The 22,197-nt window shown below is 36.2% G+C and overlaps 2 protein-coding genes across 5 annotated transcripts in view; one reads left to right on the top strand and one right to left on the bottom strand.

Annotated features, from left to right (window-relative positions):
- Positions 1-526: 526 nt before the first annotated feature.
- LOC127845679 (enoyl-CoA delta isomerase 2-like) lies at positions 527-21,625 on the bottom strand. 3 transcript variants are annotated; one of them, XM_052376749.1, is made up of 9 exons: positions 21,460-21,625; positions 15,198-15,360; positions 14,634-14,732; positions 13,329-13,511; positions 10,032-10,104; positions 9,522-9,624; positions 9,197-9,317; positions 2,172-2,405; positions 527-1,421 (listed from the first exon to the last, which is right to left on the bottom strand). In XM_052376749.1, the coding sequence occupies exons 1-9, from the start codon at positions 21,492-21,494 to the stop codon at positions 1,263-1,265; spliced, it is 1,170 nt and encodes a 389-aa protein (XP_052232709.1). In that variant the 5' UTR covers positions 21,495-21,625; the 3' UTR covers positions 527-1,262. The 3 variants fall into 3 exon arrangements, with proteins under 3 accessions (XP_052232709.1, XP_052232710.1, XP_052232711.1); XM_052376750.1 differs by lacking the exon at positions 21,460-21,625 and adding an exon at positions 21,132-21,295; XM_052376751.1 differs by lacking the exon at positions 21,460-21,625 and adding an exon at positions 21,155-21,175.
- Positions 21,344-22,197, top strand: part of LOC127845669 (chromodomain Y-like protein) — a 43,265-nt gene continuing 42,411 nt past the window's right edge. Inside the window, exon 1 of one of the 2 annotated variants that reach the window (XM_052376719.1) lies at positions 21,344-21,575. In XM_052376719.1, the coding sequence (XP_052232679.1) occupies positions 21,546-21,575 (30 nt within the window). In that variant the 5' untranslated portion in view covers positions 21,344-21,545. The remainder of the gene's footprint in view (positions 21,576-22,197) is intronic. The other variant, XM_052376718.1, reaches the window with a different exon arrangement.

Here is a 22,197-nt window from a genome sequence, read left to right as displayed (position 1 = left end):
ATATTGACTAATATCATACTTTTTCCAAACGCTTGCTTAGTAACCAGATCTTTAGGAATGGAGCACACACAATGTTCTAAATTAGTATGTCAAAAAGCAAGTCCCTTTGTTTTATCTCGGCATTTTTATTCCAATGATATGCTACTCATTCATTTGTGCACACATCAGTAATCGCGGTTTCGATCTCCGTCACGGCCAACTTGTGTGGACAATGGTCATTCTCTACAACCTCTAATGCAGGCTTGGAAATTGTCAGTTACTGGAATAAGTGTGAGCACTTAATACTGGTTAACCAGCTATCCCCGGAAAAGTGTGAGATGACAAACGGACCATGTGACAAAAAAGCTGTTGAAACAGCGAAAAAGTCCAACGTACTCAAAAAGTTTTGCTGTTACGAGGGATGAAACTTTCCTTAGATGCAAATCAATATAGCCCCCACTTATTTGGTCAATATTCACATCTTTGCATTAGTTCTGTTCATTTTAGGTAAAATTATGTAAACGTCAAATGAAACGAAACATGCACATAATTGCATCTGCATTTATAAAACTAGATAAACATACATTATTTTTGTCAATTATCTTAAATTTACAATAACACAACATTATTAACAAACAAAACATGTAATTAACATAAAGTTATGAAGGGAAAATCATGTGCTGGCCCTTTTTTGGTCCCTCCAGCTCTCCTCTAGGGAAACATACACGTGAGGAGTGCTCTGTGAAAAGGGTGTATAATGCATGTGCATTTAGTTTCATCCAAGATTAGCCTGGGCAGTCCACACAGGCTAATCAGGAACACACTTTTCACCTTAACTGGATTTTTGCAAAGAAGAGAATTTATGTAAACAAAAAATGCCATAAAAGCGGAACTGCGATATGCACAGGCTAATCTGGGACGACACTTTACGCACATTCATTACACCCCCTTTTCACAAAACAGCCCACATCATGTATTTTGATATTTAATATAATTTAAGCAAATACTCCAACTTTCATTTAACACGTTAAAGCACTGACTTATTATCCAGACCCATTTGGCACAACTAGCAACATTTTCAGTCCAAGATCTTTTGCCAAGCTTGTTTCAAATACTGATTAGCGTTCCCATGACTACAACTTGGCAAATCTTCAAATTTTGTTTAAGCATGTAAACAAACTGAACTGAATTCCCTCTAGACTAATATAGTAACACCTTTTACCATTTTTGGTCCAAGATCTTTCCCTAAGTTTTTGTCAAACACTGATCACCATTTCAAATGACTATAACTTGGCTGTTTTACTGGAGAAGAAGCTCATAATGGCGTTCATGCATTCCTGGGACTGCCAACGACCAATCAGAACACGGCACTCTTCCTTGTTCACAGAGTGGAGTGTGGCCTTCTCCGCGTTTCTGATCAACACCTTTGAGTAGCTCATACTCTAAAATGAGGAGGCAACATAATAAGTTTATTAAAATAGAATATAAATGACAGAAAAAGCATTAAAAAAGAACCACACTTAAATAAAGCGGGTTGTGCTGGCTGCTCCAACCAATTAATTGAGTACGCTAATAAACAATTACTTTTGCTTCATGGTTTACAGCTACAAGACTTTTTCTTTCACTTTGCAAATGGGCAGCTGAGGAAATCAGTTTACTATATACTCCTCTGTACATTTATCATCTTTTATTAAAAATAATTACTTTAGTTGAAGTGTTAAGGTTTATCATTCTTTTGATCATTAGAGAAGGTATTGAGAAGGATTGGTTCAGAAGGAAACATTCCCAACAATTATTAAAAATTGTGCCATTTCATAAGTGTGAGTTGCACAAAATATAAAGATTTAGGCTAATATTTTGTGTCTGTATTACAAAATATTAAGCTTTCAACAAAAATTATGATTTTCATTTTTTTATTGCATTTTAGCTAACTTGTTCATAACTGCCACACCAGTGACTAGCTCTCTATATAGCCACTAGGCCCTTAGTAAAGTAAAATACATGACTTTTTTTTCCTGGAACCACTAAAGTGGAAATGCTCCCGACTTATTCTAATACATGGCTCAGAAATGTATTGGATTCTTATACATGGCTCAGAAATGTATTTGAATTCCAAATCATAGTGAGCACTTTTAAAAATAAGTAACACCCAACACTAATAAAGGCTCTTAAATATTTAAGCTATAAATTACCTCCCTGGGCAGCTTGGAAATTGTGTCAATCTTTGCTTGAGTTTCCTTGGCAAACACATCGTCAGGTATCACAGAGGTGACAAGGTTCCTGCTAAAGGCCTCTGCAGCAGAGATCTTCTTATTAAAGAGAAGCATCTCATTGGCCTTAGCTGGGCCCATTAGCCGCGGGAACGTGTATGAGGAGCAACCCTCAGGGGACTGGCCCAGCTGGGAGAAAGGTGTGTGGAACGTTGCCTGTGAAACAAGAAAATTTAACTGTTACCACTGAGTTAAGCACTTCCAGACGTTTGTAAGCCCTAAGAAAATGCTAACAAGCACCAAACAGCATAAAATCTTAACAGACTGCAAGTAACTCTGAGTTACTTGCAGTCTGTTCTGGTTTTGTGCTGGTTGCACAGTTATTTACCACTCACATAAGCAGTTTGACACAGTTGTAGTCCCTTAGAAAATCAAATTAAAAAAAAGACCTTTGTTACAAGATTAAAATTTTACAGGCTTCATTTCCAACTCAAGATACTGATGAGCTGCTAACAACATGAAACCTGAACAGGTTGTATTGGTTTATGCTGGTTGTATAAAGCTGAACAGGTTGTATTGGTTTTATGCTGGTTGTATAAAGCTGAACAGGTTGTATTGGTTTTATGCTGGTTGTATAAAGCTGAACAGGTTGTATTGGTTTTATGCTGGTTGTATAAAGCTGAACAGGTTGTATTGGTTTTATGCTGGTTGTATAAAGCTGAACAGGTTGTATTGGTTTTATGCTGGTTGTATAAAGCTGAACAGGTTGTATTGGTTTTATGCTGGTTGTATTAAGCTGAACAGGTTGTATTGGTTTTATGCTGGTTGTATAAAGCTGTTTGCGATTTGCTCCTGAGCTAGAAAGGATTAGCATGTATGGAAATAAGGTTTTTATTGTTATTTGTGTTGTGTTCTGAGAAAACTGAGAATTTTAAATCCGATCTTCACCACACGTGGTCAGAAGTTGTAACTAGATGATGTGTAGGTCAAGTTCGAACATGGGCCATGCCGGGTCAAAAACTAGGTCACGGGGTCACTTAGTGTGTTTTAAACCTCACCATGTTATCCGCTCTCTAATTCAAGTAGTTTTTATCCAATCTTCACCAAAATTGGTCAGAAGTTGTATCTTGATAATGTCTAGGGCCAGTTTGAATATGGGTCATGCCGGGTCAAAAACAAGGTCACAGGGTCACTTAGTGCGTTTTAAACATCACAATGTTGTCCACTCTCTAATTCAAGTAGTTTTCATCCAATCATCACCAAACTTGGTCAGAAGTTGTATCTAGATGATGTCTAGGTCAAGTTTAAATATGGGTCATGCCAGGTCAATTTATTATCCCTTGCAAAAGGTGGAGGGATATAGTTTTGGTGTTGTCCATCTGTCTTACAGTCTGTCCACCAGTCCGTCCATCTGTCACAAACTTTTTAGGGCTATATCTCAGAAACTATATTAGATGTCAACATGAAACTTCAGAGAAGTATACATATAGATCTATATGAATGAAAAGAAGGTGGGACTATCAATTAAACAAATTTTCCTGTTGTTTAAAAGGAAGTCTCTTCTTAGCTAAAATCCAGTTAGAAAGTGTAGTTCCTGATCTGGGACGACACTTTACCCACCTGCACAAAGGCCCATTTTTCCAGGTACATTGTAGTGACTAATATAAATGTTTTAAGACAGCAGTTAAGAAGTGAATAAAACAAGGGATGTGTTTGTGAAACACTATGTCCCCATATTTATTTGACATTTGACATTGAAGGATGACCTTGACCTTTCACCACTCAAAATGTGCAGCTCCATGAGATACACATGCATGCCAAATATCAAGTTGCTTTTTTCAATATTGCAAAAGTTATGGCAAATACATGTAATAAAGTTTGCACAAACAAACAAACCAACCAACCAACAGACAGGGAAAAAACAATATGTCCCCCACTATGGTGGTGGGGGACATAAAAATTCAGCCTTTCGGAATTGCTTCCTTTCTTTGTTTCTTTCTTTATTGCAGGCACCATAATCCATGTTAAAATGTGTTTTGAAAGCCGTTGATTACATAGTGTTAGTAAGCATTACAAATAATTGTATTGAAATTAAAAGACAACTCAAAATTCAACAACATCTGCATTAGAATCCATATTAACAAGAATTTGTATAAGATTGCACACAGACAAAAGTAATCCATGCTGGTGGTGGTGTCTGCACAGTCTAATCAGGGACGACACTTTCCGCCTAAACTTGATTTTCGGTAAGGAGGGACTTCCTTGAAACTAAAAATACCATAAAAGCAGAAAGTTTAAACTTCTTGAAATAGAGAGCAGACACCATGCTCAATGTGTAAAACGTACTAAGTGACCCTGTGACCTAGTTTTTGATCTGGCATGGCCCATGTTCGAACTTGGCCTTCAGATCGTCTAGCTAAAACTTCTGAACAAGTTTGGTGAAGATCTGATGAAAACTACTTGAATAAGAGAGAGGACACCATCTGTATGTTAAACAAGAGCACCGCCTTGCGGGTTCAGACCGCTCATCTATTTTTCTTTTTAAAGGTGTAGGGACCTATCTCAATTTCAATCACAAAGGATAGAGTGGTGGAGTGGAGAGGGGTGTATAGTGTGGGGTTGTGGTCATTTATTACATTATCTTCTGAAAATGCAAAAAAATAAAAAAAATTAGGGGGGGGGAGGTTCTTGTGTGGGATGGTTGGACGGTATTTCAAGAATAAAATAATAAAAATAAATATTTGTGTTTTTTAACCATGTTAGAAAAAAAACAAGAGATGTGTTTATCAGAAACACAATGCCCCCTATTGCGCCGCTTTGAAATTATTTTATTTATTTTTTTCTCTTTGACCTTGAAGGATGACCTTGACCTTAAACTTCCACCACTCAAAATGTGCAGCTTTATGAGAAGGCCGCTTTGAAATATTATTTTTTGACATTTGACCTTGAAGGATGACCTTGAGCTTTAAGGATGACCTTGAACTTATACCACTCAAAATGTGCAGCTTCATGATAACGCCGCTTAAAGATTATTATTTGTTTACCTTTGACCTTGAGGGATGACCTTGACCTTGAAGAATTACCTTGACCTTCCACCACTCAAAATGTGCAGCTTCATGAAGACGCCACTTTGTTTTTTTGTGTTTTTTTTTACCTTTGACCTTGAAAGATGACCTTGACCTTGAAGGATGACCTTGACCTTGAACTTCCACCACTCAAAATGCGAAGCTTCATGAGAACGCCGCTTTGAAATTTTGTATTTATTTTTTTGACCTTGAAGGATGACCTTGACCTTGAACTTCCACCACTCAGAATGTGCAGCTTCATGATAATGCCACTTTGATTTTTTAAATATCTTGTTTGACCTTTGACCTTGAAGGATGACCTTGACCTTCAAGGGTGACCTTGACCCTACACCACTCAAAATGTGCAGCTTCATGATAACGCCGCTTTGATTTTTTTTTACCTTTGACCTTGAAGGATGACCTTGACCTTGAAAGATGACCTTGACCTTTCACCACTCAAAATGTGCAGCTTCATGATAATGCCGCTTTGAAATTTTATATTTGTTTTTTGACCTTTGACCTTGAAGGATGACCTTGACATTGAAGGATGACCTTGAACTTCCACCACTCAAAATGTGCAGCTTCATGAGAACGCTGCTTTTATTTTTATTTTTTTTTGACCTTGAAGGATGACCTTGAAGGATAACCTTGACCTTAAACTTCCACACTCAAAATGTGCAGCTTCATGAGATACACATGCATGCCAAATATCAAGTTGCTATCTTCAATATTAAAAAAGTTATGGCCAATGTTAAAGTTTTCGGACAGACAGAGGCCATATATTTGACATTTGACCTTGAAGGATGACCTTCACCTTTCACCACTCAAAATGTAAGCTCCATGAGATACACATGCATGCCAAATATAAAGTTGCTATCTTCAATATTGAAAAAGTTATGGCCAATGTATAAGTTTTCGGACAGACAGACACCATATATTTGACCTTGAAGGATGACCTTGACCTTTCACCACTCAAAATGTGCAGCTTCATGAGATACACATGCATGCCAAATATCAAGTTGCTATCTTAAAAAGTGAAAAAGTAATGGCCAATGTTAAAGCTTTTTTCGGACTGACATACTGACGGACAGCTCAACTGCTATATGCTACCCTACAGGGAGCATAATAATTATTATTTTGGGGTGGGGGTGGGTATAGTGTAAGGGTGTGGTGGTCATTTATTAGATGATCTTTAATAAAAAAAAAATCATTGGGGGGATTGAGGGGGGGGGGGGGAGGAGGATGGTTTGGACGGAGTCCATTGTGGAATGTCAGGTAAGAGTTTTTTGTCAAAGTATCAATCGAATCAAATCATAAATAAAGAAGTAATGGCAATTTTATCAAAATTTAATAATTTGACCTTGAGAGTCAAGGTCATTCAAAGGTCAAGGTAAAATTCATTTGCCAGGTACAGTACCCTCATGATAGCATGAAAGTATTTAAAGTTTAAAAGCAATAGCCTCGATACTTTAGAAGTAAAGTGAATCTTAACACAAAATGTAACCATATATTCAAAGTAACTAAGTCAAAAAAGGGCCATATTTTGGTAAAAATGACAACCAGAGTTATGCAACTTGTCCTTTACTGTCCCCTAATGATAGTTTGCGAGTGTTCCAAGTATGAAAGCAATATCTATGATACTTTAGGGGTAAAGTGGACCAAAACACAAAACTTTACCAAATTTTCAAGTATAAAGGGCCCATAATTCCGTCAAAATGCCAGTCAAAGTTACATAACTTTGCCTGCACAGTCCCCTTATGATAGTTAGTAAGTGTTGCAAGTATGAAAGCAATGGCTTTGATACTTTAGGAAAAAAGTGGACCTAAACACAAAACTTAACCAAATTTTCAATTTTCTAAGTATAAAAAGGGCACATAATTCTGTCAAAATGCCAGTCAGAGTTACACAACTTTGCCTGCACAGTCCCCTTACGATAGTTAGTAAGTGTTGCAAGTATGAAAGCAATGGCTTTGATGCTTTAGGAAAAAAGTGGACCTAAACACAAAACTTAACCAAATTTTTCAATTTTCTAAGTATAAAAAGGGCACATAATTCCGTCAAAATGCCAGTCAGAGTTACATAACTTTGCCTGCACAGTCCCCTTATGATAGTTAGTAAGTGTTGCAAGTATGAAAGAAATTGCTTTGATACTTTAGGAAAAAAATTGACCTAAACACGAAACTTAACCAAATTTTCAATTTTCTAAGTATAAAAAGGGCACATAATTCTGTCGAAATGCCAGTCAGAGTTACATAACTTTGCCTGCACAGTCCCCTTATGATAGTTAGTAAGTGTTGCAAGTATGAAGCTTTGATACTTACGGAATAAAATGGACCTAAACACAAAACTTAACCAAAATTTTCAATTTTCTAAGTATAAAAAGGGCACATAATTCTGTCAAAATGCAAGCCAGAATTATCTGACTTTGCCTTCCCAGTCACCTCATGATAGTAAATAAGTGTACCAAGTTTGAATGCAATAGCATTGATACTTTATGAGAAAAGTGTACCTAAACGCAAAACTTAATCGGACACCGACACCAAGGTGATGACAATACAGACTTGTGCCATAAGTGAACGTCATAACGTTTTGAGTAATGGCTGCATTGGTAAGGGCAGTAAATATACAACGTTCAAATGAAATAAAAATGTAAGGGTTATATCCCTTCCTATAATCAATTATTTTTCTATGCTTCGTGACATCATCATGACGTATTTATATCTAGAATATGACGTAATCTGCAGCCGAAATCGTGTTATAAACAGTCATGGTAGGTGAAAGGAAATAACTCACCCCTGACACGAAAACGGCTGTTGTTTCATTGTTTCAATCAGGTCTTCGACAAACAGAAATTTCCCGAAGATTAGGCATACCACGGACTACAATAGCTGGGATTATAAATAGATTTTGCGCACGGAATAGTGTTGAAAACTTACCGAGAAAAGGAGCCCCGACAAAAATAAATGAACGTGAAAGTCGGGCATTGTTGCGGATCGTAAAACAAAACAGGAAAAGAAGTTTATCGGACATAACTGGATATTTCAATCACAATAGGAACGACACAGTTTCCAGACGAACCGTACAGAGGAAATTGTATAGTGAAGGATATCACAGGCGTGTAGTTGTAAAACAGATTCGAATTCGAGAAATCAACCGGAAGAATCGCGTAAACTGGTGCAGAACAAACAGAAGGAGGACTGTAGGCCATTACTGGAAAAGGGTGATCTTCAGTGACGAGTGCAAAGTTGATATCGGGACCGACAATAAGGTTTTCATAAACATTCCTGTTGAATATATTAGAAACTTGTATTCCAGTTTACCAAGGAGAATACAGAGTGTAATAAAATCGAAAGGCTATATAACCAAATATTAAGGTAAATGGTTGATGTTTAATATGTTTAAACCGCTTTGTTTTATTAAGCACATTTATTGTTGACGTCAGCCATTCAGTTTTTTGACGTTCACTTGTGGCACATCACTGTAGCTCATTTTTTTTTTCAAAAAATAGATGAGCTAAAAACGCACTAAGTGACCCCGTGACCTAGTTTTTGACCCAGCAAGGCCCATGTTCGATCTTGGCCTTAAGATCATCTAGATACAACTTCTGACAAAGTTTGGTGAAGATCGGATGAAAACTACTTGAGTTAGAGAGCAGACAACATGCTGAATGTTTAAAACGCACTAAGTGACCCCGTGACCTAGTTTTTGACCCGGCAAGGCCCATGTTCGAACTTGGCCTAGACATCATGTAGATACAACTTCTGACCAAGTTTGGTGAAGATCGGATGAAAACTACTTGAATTAGAGAGCGGACACTTAATACTGACCGACAGACAGACCGACCGACCGACAAACAAGTTCACTCCCATATACCCCCCTAAACTTAGTTTGTGGGGGTATAATAAAAGCAGAAAGTGTCAGCCTATATACCACATAACATACCCGATCACTTGCATACACTGCATCAAAGAGTCCCAGTACCGTGACTGACACCCCCACTGCTGGGCCATTAATCAAGGCAATCAGAGGCTTCGGGAAGTCTATAAATGCGGATACAAAACGCCTGAAAAGGGTGAAAAAATATCATTAAAGTGACCATGATGATTTTGTTTTTCATCAGGTTTTTTACTATAACTACAGTAACTGTTACAGTATGATATACATGCAAGCAGGGTAGGTATAAATCTAAGAGTATTGATAAGTATATAATTTAAACCAATAAAACAAACATATATTTTGCATAAATGTATCCAAAAGCAGTGTTTACTCCAATAAATCTCCCGCTTTCACAGCCATGGCTTCTATGTTCTTGGAGTCAATGTTCATGAAGTTACTGAGGTCATTGCCACTGCAGAAGTAGTCGCCAGCACCTGGGTCCCAACAAATTGGAAGAAAAGAACTTAATGAAATGAAGAGCCTTAAGAATACAATTTCATTAAAAAAAATCTTGAATTAACGGAGTTCATTCCATTCATAGACCTATTCCCAATTTTACGCATGCATTATTTTCCCCTGTTTTTAATAGGAAAAACAAATCATTAATCATCAACTTATTCATATAGAAATACAATTAAACCATAGCTTCATTCATTCAATGATTTACTAAAATTCTTGTTTAAATTTTTATAAAAAATTAATATTTTCAAGATGGTTCTTAAAAGACCTATGCTTGAAGTATTAAAAACATGGATGCTACTTTACGCTGCAAAAAAAAACTCCTTGCTCATGATTTGTCAATATGCAGAAAATTAGTTTTTCTAATTGAGTTGATAATTACCTGTCAGAGTTGCTATGACAACCGAATTGTCCACACTAGCTTCCTTCAGGGCAGCTATGAGTTCTTCATACATCTGAGAGAACAAAAAAAGGTTGTTTTTTTAAATTGTAGTTTCAAATAGTGAAAGTTCCAACATTTTCTTTATTTTTTTTTTAAAGTAAAATTTTAGATTTCTTACATCAAATTTGTTTACTGGTACTTGCAACATTTTTTTTACATATATATGTAGATCAACTTGAATAAAATAATGCAAGCATTTTGTTGTACTAGCATTGTGATTTCATTAAACAAATTTAGGTTCTGCAGATTGGAGCAAGGTCATTGTTTTAGGATACAGATTTTCACAGTAGTTAAAAATCCAGTGCTGACTTGTAGCTTATTTTTTAGCTCACCTGATTGCTCAGGTGAGCTTTTCTGACCGGTCTTTGTCCGTCGTATGTCCGTCCGTCCACCCGTAAACATTTGCTCATAAACACTCTAGAGGCCACATTTCTTGTCCCATCTTCATGAAACTTGGTCAAAAGCTTTGCCCCAATAAAATCTCGGCCGAGTTCGAAACTGGGGTGTGCCGGGTCAATAACTAGGTCACTAGGTAAAAAAAAAGAAAGCTCTTGTAAACACTGTAGAAGTCACATTTCATGCCCAATCTTCATGTAACTTTGTCAAAATGTTTGCCTTAATGATATGTTGGTTGAGTTCAAAAGTGGTTCCGGTCAGTTGAAAAACATGGCCACCAGTGGGCGGGGCAGTTTTCCTAATTTGGCTATAGAGAAACCTTGCAAACACTCTAAAAGTCACAATTTTTGTCCAATCATCATGAAAGTTGTTCAAAACATTGGTTATATTGATATCTCGGACAAGTTCGAAAATGGTCCAGATCGGTGAAAAAACATTGCCACCAGTGGGTGGGGCATTTTTCTCTATATGTATATAGTGAAAACATGTGAACACTCTAGAAGTCACATTTTTGGCAAAATTTTCATGAAATTTGGTCAGAACATTTGTTTCCTTGATATGAGAGTTGAGTTTGAAAATGGTTCCTGTCAGTTGAATAACATGGCTGCCAGGGGGGGGGGGGCAGTTTTCCTTATTTGGCTATAGAGAAACCTTGTAAACACTCTAGAAGTCACAATTTTTGCCCAATCATCATGAAAGTTGGTCAAAACATTGGTTTTATTGATATCTTGGACAAGTTCGAAAACGGTCCAGATCGGTGAAAAAACATGACCGCCAGTGGGCGGGGCATTTTTCTCTATATGTATATCGTGAAAACATGTTAACACTCTAGAAGTCACATTTTTGGCCCAATTTTCATGAAATTTGGTCAGAACATTTGTTGCCTTGATATGAGAGTTGAGTTCGTAAATGGTTCTGGTCAGTTGAAAAACATGGCTGCCAGGGCGGGGGGGGGGGGGGGGGGTGGGGGGGGGGCAGTTTTCCTTATTTTGCTATAGAGCACCTTGTAAACACTATAGAAGTTACAATCTTTGCCCAATTATCATGAAAGTTGGTCAAAACATTGGTTTTATTGATATCTCGGACGAGTTCGAAAATGGTCCAGATCGGTGAAAAAACATGGCCGCCAGTGGGCGGGGCATTTTCCCTATTTGTATATAGTGAAAACATGTGAACACTCTAGAGGTCACATTTTTGGCCCAATTTTCATTAAATTTGGTCAGAACATTTGTTTCCTTGATATGAGTGTTGAATTCAAAAATGGTTCCGGTCAGTTGAATAACATGGCTGCCGGGGGGGGGGGCAGTTTTCCTTATTTGGCTATAGAGAAACCTTGTAAACACTCTAGAAGTCACAATTTTTGCCCAATCATCATGAAAGTTGGTCAAAACATTGGTTTTATTGATAGCTCGGCAGAGTTCGAAAATGGTCCCAGATCGATGAAAAAACATGGCCGCCAGTGGGCGGGGCATTTTTCTCTATATGTATATCGTGAAAACATGTGAACACTCTAGAAGTCACATTTTGGCAAAATTTTCATGAAATTTGGTCAGAACATTTGTTTCCTTGATATGAGTGTTGAATTCAAAAATGGTTCCGGTCAGTTGAATAACATGGCTGCCGGGGGGGGCAGTTTTCCTTATTTGGCTATAGAGAAACCTTGTAAACACTCTAGAAGTCACAATTTTTGCCCAATCATTATGAAAGTTGGTCAAAACATTGGTTTTATTGATATCTCGGCAGAGTTCGAAAATGGTCCAGATCGATGAAAAAACATGGCCGCCAGTGGGCGGGGCATTTTTCTCTATATGTATATAGTGAAAACATGTGAACACTCTAGAAGTCACATTTTTGGCCAAATTTTCATGAAATTTGGTCAGAACATTTGTTGCCTTGATATGAGAGTTGAGTTCGAAAATGGTTCCGGTCAGTTGAAAAACATGGCTGCCAGGGGGGGGCAGTTTTTCTTATTTGGCTATAGAGAAACCTTGTAAACACTCTAGAAGTCACAATTTTTGCCCAATTATCATGAAAGTTGGTCAAAACATTGGTTTTATTGATATCTCTGACGAGTTCGAAAATGGTCCTGATCGGTGAAAAATCATGGCCACCAGATGACGGGGCATTTTTCTCTATATGTATATAGTAAAACATGTGAACACTCTAGAATTCACATTTTTGGCCCAATTTTCATGAAATTTGGTCAGAACATTTGTTGCCTTGATATGAGAGTTGAGTTCGAAAATGGTTCCGGTCAGTTGAATAACGTGGCTGCTGGGGGGGCGGGGGGGGGGGGGGGGGGGGAGGGGGACAGTTTTCCTTATTTGGCTATAGAGAAACCTTGTAAACACTCTGGAAGTCACAATTTTTGTCCAATCATCATGAAAGTTGGTCAAAACATTGGTTTTATTAATATCTCGTGCAAGTTCGAAAACGGTCCAGATCGGTGAAAAAACATGGCCGCCAGTGGGCAATTTTCATGAAATTTGTTCAGAACATTTGTTTCCTTGATATGAGAGTTGAGTTCGAAAATGGTTTCGGTCAGTTAATTAACATGGCTGCCGAGGGGGGGGGGGGCAGTTTTCTTATATTTATGTAGTAAAAAAAAAGCTTGTGAACACCCTAGAAATCAGCAAATAATTGCAGGGTTTATTGATTTTTAAGATCTCTTCAGTATTATGTACAAACCTTCATGTCTATACAAATATTTAAACCATTAGGGAAATGTTTAAGAAAACACATTGTTTAATATCAGATGAAGAAGTTAATTGTTAACTTTCTAATTTCAATGTAATTTTTATGGTCCATATTGGCACTTGGCCCCAAAAATGTGTATGTTACCTGAATATTTAAGGCATTTTTCTTGGCTGGTCTGTTGAGCGTTATGCTGAATACCCCTGCTGTATTAGTGACGAGAAGGGTCTTGTACTTGTTGTCTGCCCTTGACTGGGAGTCGGTGCTTGGCTGAGGTTCAGTCCCAGCCAGGGAGTCTACCAGTTGTATGTATTGCTTCTGTGCCTCATCCTGCAAAGTATATTAAACACTCTTTAAAAATATTGTTTATCCAGTCATGTTGTCCATAATCACAGTCAACTAAAGGTGTGGAATCAATTTGATTTTAGAGCCAATGTTCAAAACCTAAACAAAATGTTAAGGTTTTAGCACGACGCTGACATCGGACGACGAGCAGGCTATGACAATACCATAACAAGGGACAAAATTGTCACAAAACCAGGTTTTCATTGTGAAAAAAAAAATCTGATAAAGGGAGAAAACTCAAACTGAACTTTTGAAATGAACAAAAAAAATTAACCCCCTTTGTAAGTTTTTTTTTTTTTTTAAATCTATTTTTAGTCGTGGCGACCTTGACATTGGAGATATTGACGTGATTCTTTCGTGGGACACACCGTCCCATGATGGTGAACAAATGTGCCAAATGATTTTAAAATCTCACAATGAATGACATAGTTATGGCCAGGACAAGCTCATTTATGGCCATTTTTGACCTTTGAACTCAAAGTGTGACCTTGACCTTGGAGATATTGACGTAATTATTTCGCGCGACACACCGTCCAATGATGGTGAACAAATGTGCCAAATGATTTTAAAATCTGACGATGAACGACATAGTTATGGCTCGGACAAGCTCATTTATGGCCATTTTTGACCTTTGAACTCAAAGTGTGACCTTGACCTTGGAGATATCGACGTAATTATTTCGCGCGACACACCGTCCAATGATGGTGAACAAATGTGCCAAATGATTTTAAAATCTGACAATGAACGACATAGTTATGGCCCGGACAAGCTTATTCCGCCAGCCCGCCAGCCAGCCAGCCCGCCAGCCAGCCAGCCAGCCCGCCCGCATTCGCCAATCTAATAACCAGTTTTTTCCTTCGGAAAACCTGGTTAAAAATCAAAAAAATCGAAAGTCATTAACTCATGTATGTGTGTTTTTAGTAATGGCAATCAAAAGAAATATGTAAAATAAATTTCACATACGAATGATTAAACAATGGTGTTTACCCATAAGGTTACACGTGTGCTTCTTTATAGGAGTAAACTTTTTATACCATTAAAGCAACACAATTCCAAAAGTGTGAAAATGTGATTGTTCACGTTTCTCTAAGCACAAACAGTTTTTACCTGAGACATATTACCCAGGTCATTCCATGCATTCCATTTGTATTTGCCTACCATGTCCAACATCCCTGGCTTTGGTGCATTGCATTTACCAATTGTCGCCTTAAAATACAATATGAAAAACATTATGACATTAATTAATTTGTGATCACTGTCAAAAAAATATAGGATGATTTAAATAACTTAAGACCATAATAAATCTAAACAAAATCTATACAACATTGCAAGTATACAATGTTTGAAAATGCTGGAAATAAGGAGTCTTGAATGTATTGAATTATTAATAATTAATTAACCTTTTCCCACTCAGAAGCAAAGTGAAAATGGCTATATGCAAACAGCATAAAACCAGAACAGCCTGCATGTAACTCGCAGTCTGTTCAGGTTTTATGCTGTTTGCTGCTTATCAGTATGTAAGGGTTGGAAATAAAGCCTTAAAAACTTGAATACAGTAAGAAAGGTCTTTAATTATATTTAACTTTCTTAGGGACAACAATTGAGTAAAAATACGTATCTAAGTGATAAAGGGTTAAACAAATTTATCAATAGTTACTATACAGAATATACCTGTTTAAAGAGTGCATATATTTTGAGTTTCACATCATTTCCAGGATCCTCTTTTAAAGCACCGAGGCGTTCTTTTGCCTTGCTGAACTCAGCATCATATGCTCCCATGGCTGAGTAACTGGTGTGTAGGGTCCTCTGAATAAGCTTTGGGGTGTAGCTGAATCTGAATAATATTTGTACTGAATTTTTATCACAATTCCTTTGTTTTACATGTAGCATCCTTGAAAAGCTCTTCAAACATTACGCAATCAATTATTATAAGTTTAAAACAAAACACCAACGCTGGTATATTAAATTCCTTTGTAAAGGTCTCCTGCTGTTGTCACAATAAGGGGACCATTATCAGCAGAATACAATAATAAGTAACAGTATCTTCTAAATCAATGCTGCACTAAGGTCTTGCTCAGTAAAAAACAACTACAATTGGATCACACCTTAACAATAATATAATAGCATGTATAACTATTATGTAGCAGTTTGTATCTCTAGTCTTACACAACAGTTCAACAATATTTTTCTGTGTTAGAAAGCATCGTCTGACATTTGACGGACCAGATTTGCAACAATATGTAGTATGTTAGTTGCCCAGCCAGACAGCTATGAGCCCAGGACCAGGTTAATGCCATGGAATTTCATTAATTGATTAAATTGACCTAAATCTTTAACAATTGAATCTACATGTATACGCTTTAGCTTATTTTCAATAGAGATAAGAAAACTTGTGTGAAATTGTTTAAGATAGGAAAACTTGTGTGAAATTGTTTTCAGCTTTAAAATAAAGTTACTTTCCCAGCTGGGCTGCCATTTTTTTTTTTAAATTGACTTGCCAGGACTTAAATCTATTTTGCCAGGGCAAATGGCAAACCAATAATTACTTTCCCTGTTTTTGTAGCGCACAAAGTTCTATTACAAAGAACTTGAATATTAGGAAGGTTGGTCTTATTTCTACAACTTACTCGACCCATTAGTACCCAAGTTTCCTTCTAAGTGCTTTGGTTAATTACTTATGCAAACTTCAATTAAATAAGCCAAGTTCAATTTACTTAAACAAACATACAATAATGATGTAAAATGATTTAGTTTTTAAATTTACAAAATCAGTATGTACATCTTGCACGGGCTATGTATGATTGTTAAATACATGTATAATTATTATGTAAAAAAGTAAGAATTTAATATATGTTCAACTTAACAAAATTAAGTTACTTCAGCTGTGAAACTTGTTTAATGATAAATTAAACAACATTGAAGATTTTAACCACTGAAGAACATTATAATGTCTCTTTTAAGCAACCTTAACTTCCATATTGTCAGCCTATTTCTTAATTTGTTTTATCAAGGGAGACATCTCCTTCAGAACTAAATATAAGCAATGTTTAAATGTCTGGGGACAATTTTTTAATATAGCTGCAAGTTCTAGGCTAGCTATTTATTTCAAATTTGATGTGGTCTTGCACTGTAAGGGGAACTGAGGTACCCTGAATAAAGACCCACCTGTCTTTTATAGTAACCACCAAATAAGCTCTTAATTGCGCCCTTAGCAGGCATGGAAACTATGTATCTCCAAGAGCCCAGGACCAGGTAAATGCCATGGTTTGTATGTTAAAACCATGTCAAATTTGTTTATTAATATCCTGTTTAACCACCAAAAGCTGATAGTTCTATATGCTACTGCAATAACATTCACTACTGTCATGGTGACCACTGACCATTATTGAGATGTCACAGCGTTAAAGGAGTATACTCTATTGCAATAGTTATTTGGTCAACTTAAAAACTTCATTTACTTAACACATTCATATAAACTTAAACAGTAATTAATTTTTTTATAACTTCTATTAACAATGTAACAATTTTCTGTCAAAAAAACTTCTATTTACAATGTAACAATTTTCTGTTCTATCAGTTATTCTTCTTTTAAGCAACATGGGCACATAAAAGTGCTCAAGAATTTCATGAACACAAACGTTCAACATTTCTTCAAATAAAAATGGCATATATGTGACTTTTAAGATTCCCTGAAATAAACTTCCAATTGTGACAGGGTATTCCCACTAAACAAGTGCAAATTATCTGACACAGTGTGCAGTGTGCACGCACAGTTCCAAATTTTCTGAGAATTGCCAGAATGTGAAAGAGTTTATATTATGAATTAAATCAAATAAATAAAAGAGTTGTGTTTACATTAGGGCAGTCTTCTGCTTTTACTTTACATTTTAAGTGGAAATGTAAGGTAGACAACCAATGCAATTTATGGAATAGGTATACATTTGGATTATTTTAGTCGAAGTAAGATTTTGAAATGCAATGAAACCTGTTTTTCCTCATTTTGGTTGTATTTGTAATTACTTTCAAGCTTAGTGATGTTAGTTAAGCAATATTCTCGGAGCGCATGCATGTAAGGTTATAAAGGGAGCCTTGTTCTTTATGTTTACTAAATTATTGATAAGAGGACCTGCACGATACAAGGGCACTGTACGATATTTGTAATAAGAAGTCCTTGAACCAACCACTGAACTAATGGGACGGTGGTATCCCTTGTATATATTTGCATACATGCCATACGTCCCGATCTCGGCGGGACAGTCCCGCTTTTGGGCTCTTTGTCCCGATATGAGACAATTTGTCCCGACATTCGTATAAAACGATGTAAGGTCTATAGGTTCCCAATAAAATTCGCTATTCAAGCTCTGTTTCGCTAACACTTACCCCCGCTAATCCCTTTATTGCCCCCAATTAACAATCCGATTCTACTTATCGTGTGTACCAGTGTTGTTTATGACACCTTATCAGCGATTTATCGGCTAATTATTGATTTCATCAGGCATTCACACCATGGTGGTCTTCAAGATAGTGGTCGCTTATTGCTATCGATAGTTGTATTAAAATGAAATAAATGTTGAAAATGTGTTTATTTTTGTATTTGTTTGAAACGGTTTACAAAACAGTTGTTTTGTAAAATTAACTCTACGTCATTAATGAGTCTTTTACATTCAATGTTTAGTTCATAAATAGCGGGATAATCCGAATGTGCAATATACCCAAATCGCAACAAACAGTCCAATAAGTGATACCCATCTTGTCTAGTGTAATTGGGTGTAATTGTAATAAAAACAACAAGGTGCTATGCATGACAGTTTGACCCTACTCCAATTAAGCTAAAAACCACGAGGTGCTATGCATGACAGTTTGACCCTACTCCAATAAAGCCGCGACAAATGACAAGTAACAAACTGCGCATGGATACATGCTTAAAAAACATCGCAACAAACAGTAAAAGTGGTACCCATCTTGTCTTGTGTTATTGTAATAAAAACAACGTGTTGTTATTCATGACAGTTTGACACTACCCCAATACAGCGCCTGACAATTCACAATTCAGTTTAATCTGTGTATATAAGAAGAAAACAAAATATGATTATTAACATTAGAGAAAAATAATTCGAGTAAAGCATCCATAGACTTCTTTTGTCCTTTTGTTTTTGTTGGTGTAAAAACGGTTGAGGCGTTGTTGAGAGTTAAAATGAACACAAAGACGGTTTGCTTCCACCAAAAACCTACCTCTGAAATGTGTACGGCCGCGCATTTCGTGTGTAACTGATGTAACTGTTCGGTAGATAGTTTACTGTAACCCGTACTTTCAGTGTACTGGATAGCCTCCCCTGCGTTAATGTTTGTCATTGAAATTAATATAATGAGTATTGTTGTCGTAATGTTCTAGATTTTGTACTCTAAAAAGATGAATATTATGCTCGTTGTTTTCTATTGTCTTATTTTATAAAACTGTTATTGTTATGTTTTAGATTCCATGCTTCATATCAGATGTTTTATGTCTTGAATAAAAGTATCAAGAGTATTTGTTATTACTATACTGACTACAGTAAAGGTGGAATGATAAAGCGTTTTAGGTGTCCCGCTTTTGGGTCAAATGTCCCGACAATACTGTGAAACCATTATTAATCGTCAGGCATTAATTTTCATAAATTTCGTCAGTCGACCGATCGGCGATTTTAAGATCCTAACGAACAATCATGCTCTATGTTTGAACAAAAACAAACACTAAGTTGAACAATATTTTAAAACTTTACCGTAGACATGAGGCATCAAATTCCAACATAATCCATGCACACATTCACTGCTGGTTCGTAATCAAGATTAATCCGGTTTTGACACAAAGGGATGTAGATTACACAAGGTACTTAACTGACACGTTACACTACTTTAAAACGCGTGTGCAGTACAGCTGTATCGAATCCGTTGACTTCGTTTATGTAGAATGGTAATGAATTAGCGCTAATTGTTTATAACTTTATTACCCATTAGGTGCATCGTGTTTTTCAGGGGTGTTGCATATTAGCCATCACGCAGCGAATGCCGATAAAAGACAATAAACCAAATGAAAAGATGACGATGTGTGATCAACATGCGTATTTATCACAAATTAATAAAGAATATTTTAATTGCTGTTTGTTGTTTGATTGTTTGCGTTAAACCACACTTATTACTATTTTATATGTATCAATTTATTTATTTTTAAATTATCGACATTATTGATTTATATACCGGTAGTTTACTTTTTATGAACAAACACACACATAGAGTTCATAATTTTAATGTTGATATCAGAATAAAAAAAGCTTTTTATTTGAGAAAAAAAACAACACTTAACAAACTGGAACCTCTTTCGTATAACACAAACAGTTTTAAAACGGTATTGACAGCATTTTAATAAAAATCATACCAACTAGAACACATACCCATACAATTGTTATCAGTATGGCAATTATAATAATAGAATAAGACTAATTGGTAAGTGGCTTTGCTGTTACAAACACTCGTTAACGGTTATTCGATCCCACTTGTCCGCTAATCATAACAATGAACGTGTGAATGGCATACATTAAGAGGGTCCATTACTGTCCCTATATAACAAAAGACTAGTTAATTGGCATGTGACAAACAGGCCCCACCTCCTCAAGTGTGTTCCCGCATTCGTACCACGAATTTTCGCAACTGCGATTGATCGCGAATACGTATTACACACAAATCGGATATTGACTGACGCATTTTTTTTAAAATTCAAAATCAGAAATCGGCGAATTTAAGTGCTGTCGAAATCGTCATTTTTATAAAAATGACGAAATTTTGTGCTGTCGAAAATAAATGGTTTCACAGTATTTTATGGAATGTCCCGCTTTGGACCTAAAAAATTATGGCATGTATGTATATTTGTATCCCTTGTCAGGGTTTTACATTCATGTCAAATTTTAGGGGTCCCTAGGACTCTAGTTAATAATAATTTTCAGGGGTCCTGTCAATACAAATGGGGGTCCCAATGTTACTTGAGTTACAAGCAGTGAATGTATGCTAAATATGCTGACTGTGTCAAAGTCACGCCTATAACATTTAACCCACACCTATAACATTAAAGATTGTATTTATTTTTATAGTTTAATCTTGCTTGCCAGATAATAAGCTATCGTAACCTCAGTGAGCTTTTCTTTCATAGCGACATAAATAGCTCACATTTAAGGAATGTAATCTCAATTCGGGACTTTGCACCTAGCAACAGCAGGTGCTCGATAACTAGATTGGTCGATAAATCAACAAGCGAGACAACTGGTACATCCTTCTAGAAAATTATGTTATGCAGTTGTCCTTCAGAGTGTCTTGTTGATATTACGAGAACAAATATGTCAAAATGAGTGTGTGTCCCATGTGACGCAAATTAACAAATATAACGGGTCCTGACTGGCATTTTATGCGTATTTGACGCAGAATATCGCGTCCTGTAAAACCCTGCCTTGTATATATTTATACTATACATAGAGTGTTTTTGTAAAAGGTCCCTGTGATATAAACTAGCACTGCAACTTATTGCTATCAATATTATCAATAGAATATTTATATTAGTTAAATAGGCTAAACTCTTACCAATTTAAGCAAAATTCTCTTACATCAGACTGTTACCAATTGTGTTGCATTGTTATAACAATATTTGAAGTTGATACATAATCACAATGCATTGTCAAAAAGAAGCTTTTAACATGTGAATGTGATCTTTGAACCTTGTTATCATCTGGCATCAGTTCACAGTTGTGTCCTCAGTTGACAGTGGGAGGGGCAAAATTTAAAATGTTATAAACTTGCATGATAAAATTTTATTTTATTACAGTTAATAGTGATTATGTAAAGCATAAATGAATTCCAGCATTTTCTTAATAAAAGTAAACAAACGTAATAAACCATGGCCCCAAATTACCTCTTTGACAACCGAAAAACCATGGGCGCAGCCATCTTAACTCAGCGCCACCTTGCAGAGGCCGGTTGCTTCGGCAATTTCCTGTAATGGCGGGCAACGAAGAACTTTTCTACGAGGTGAGCCAATAATAAAATGTAGCCTCAAATAAGTAGATAAGTGCCCTATCAGTATATAATGAAATACAATGTGGAATGGGATTTTATATTATATAATCAGCCATAACGCTTTCTTTTATTATCAATACAATAAAAAAGTCACAAATAAAACACGAATTGGAGTGATCTCCCTTTATTTGTTTTCATTTATGATAAGTGTGTTTCTTCTCTTACAGAACTATATTTAAGTTTATCTCTTACAGAACTATATTTAAGTTTATTTTTCAATAATAAATATAAAAAAAATCACAAGATGAGCACATTGATATTTATACTAAGAAATTAAGAAAAAATCACAAGATGAGCAGGCATTGAAGAATTTGTCCAGAGCCACTCTCCCTGCAGGGCGATTAGGCCTGACAATCCAATCCCTTTAATCTATTGCCCTGCATTAAAAAATATATATATATCTATCTTTATAGTTATGATTAACCAGAACCTTTTTAACCTACGTAACATAGTGACACTAAACTGCAAACAAATTAACTACATAATCTGATGGATTTTAATTTGCTTTCCTTACGCTTCTGCACCCATTTCCTTTTCTTAACACTTTCCGCTTCTCGTTTTGATGAACTTTCTT

Source organism: Dreissena polymorpha, chromosome 9 (genome assembly GCF_020536995.1).
Source record: "Dreissena polymorpha isolate Duluth1 chromosome 9, UMN_Dpol_1.0, whole genome shotgun sequence".
NCBI lineage: Eukaryota > Metazoa > Mollusca > Bivalvia > Myida > Dreissenidae > Dreissena > Dreissena polymorpha.
This window is presented reverse-complemented; position numbering and strand designations above follow the sequence as displayed.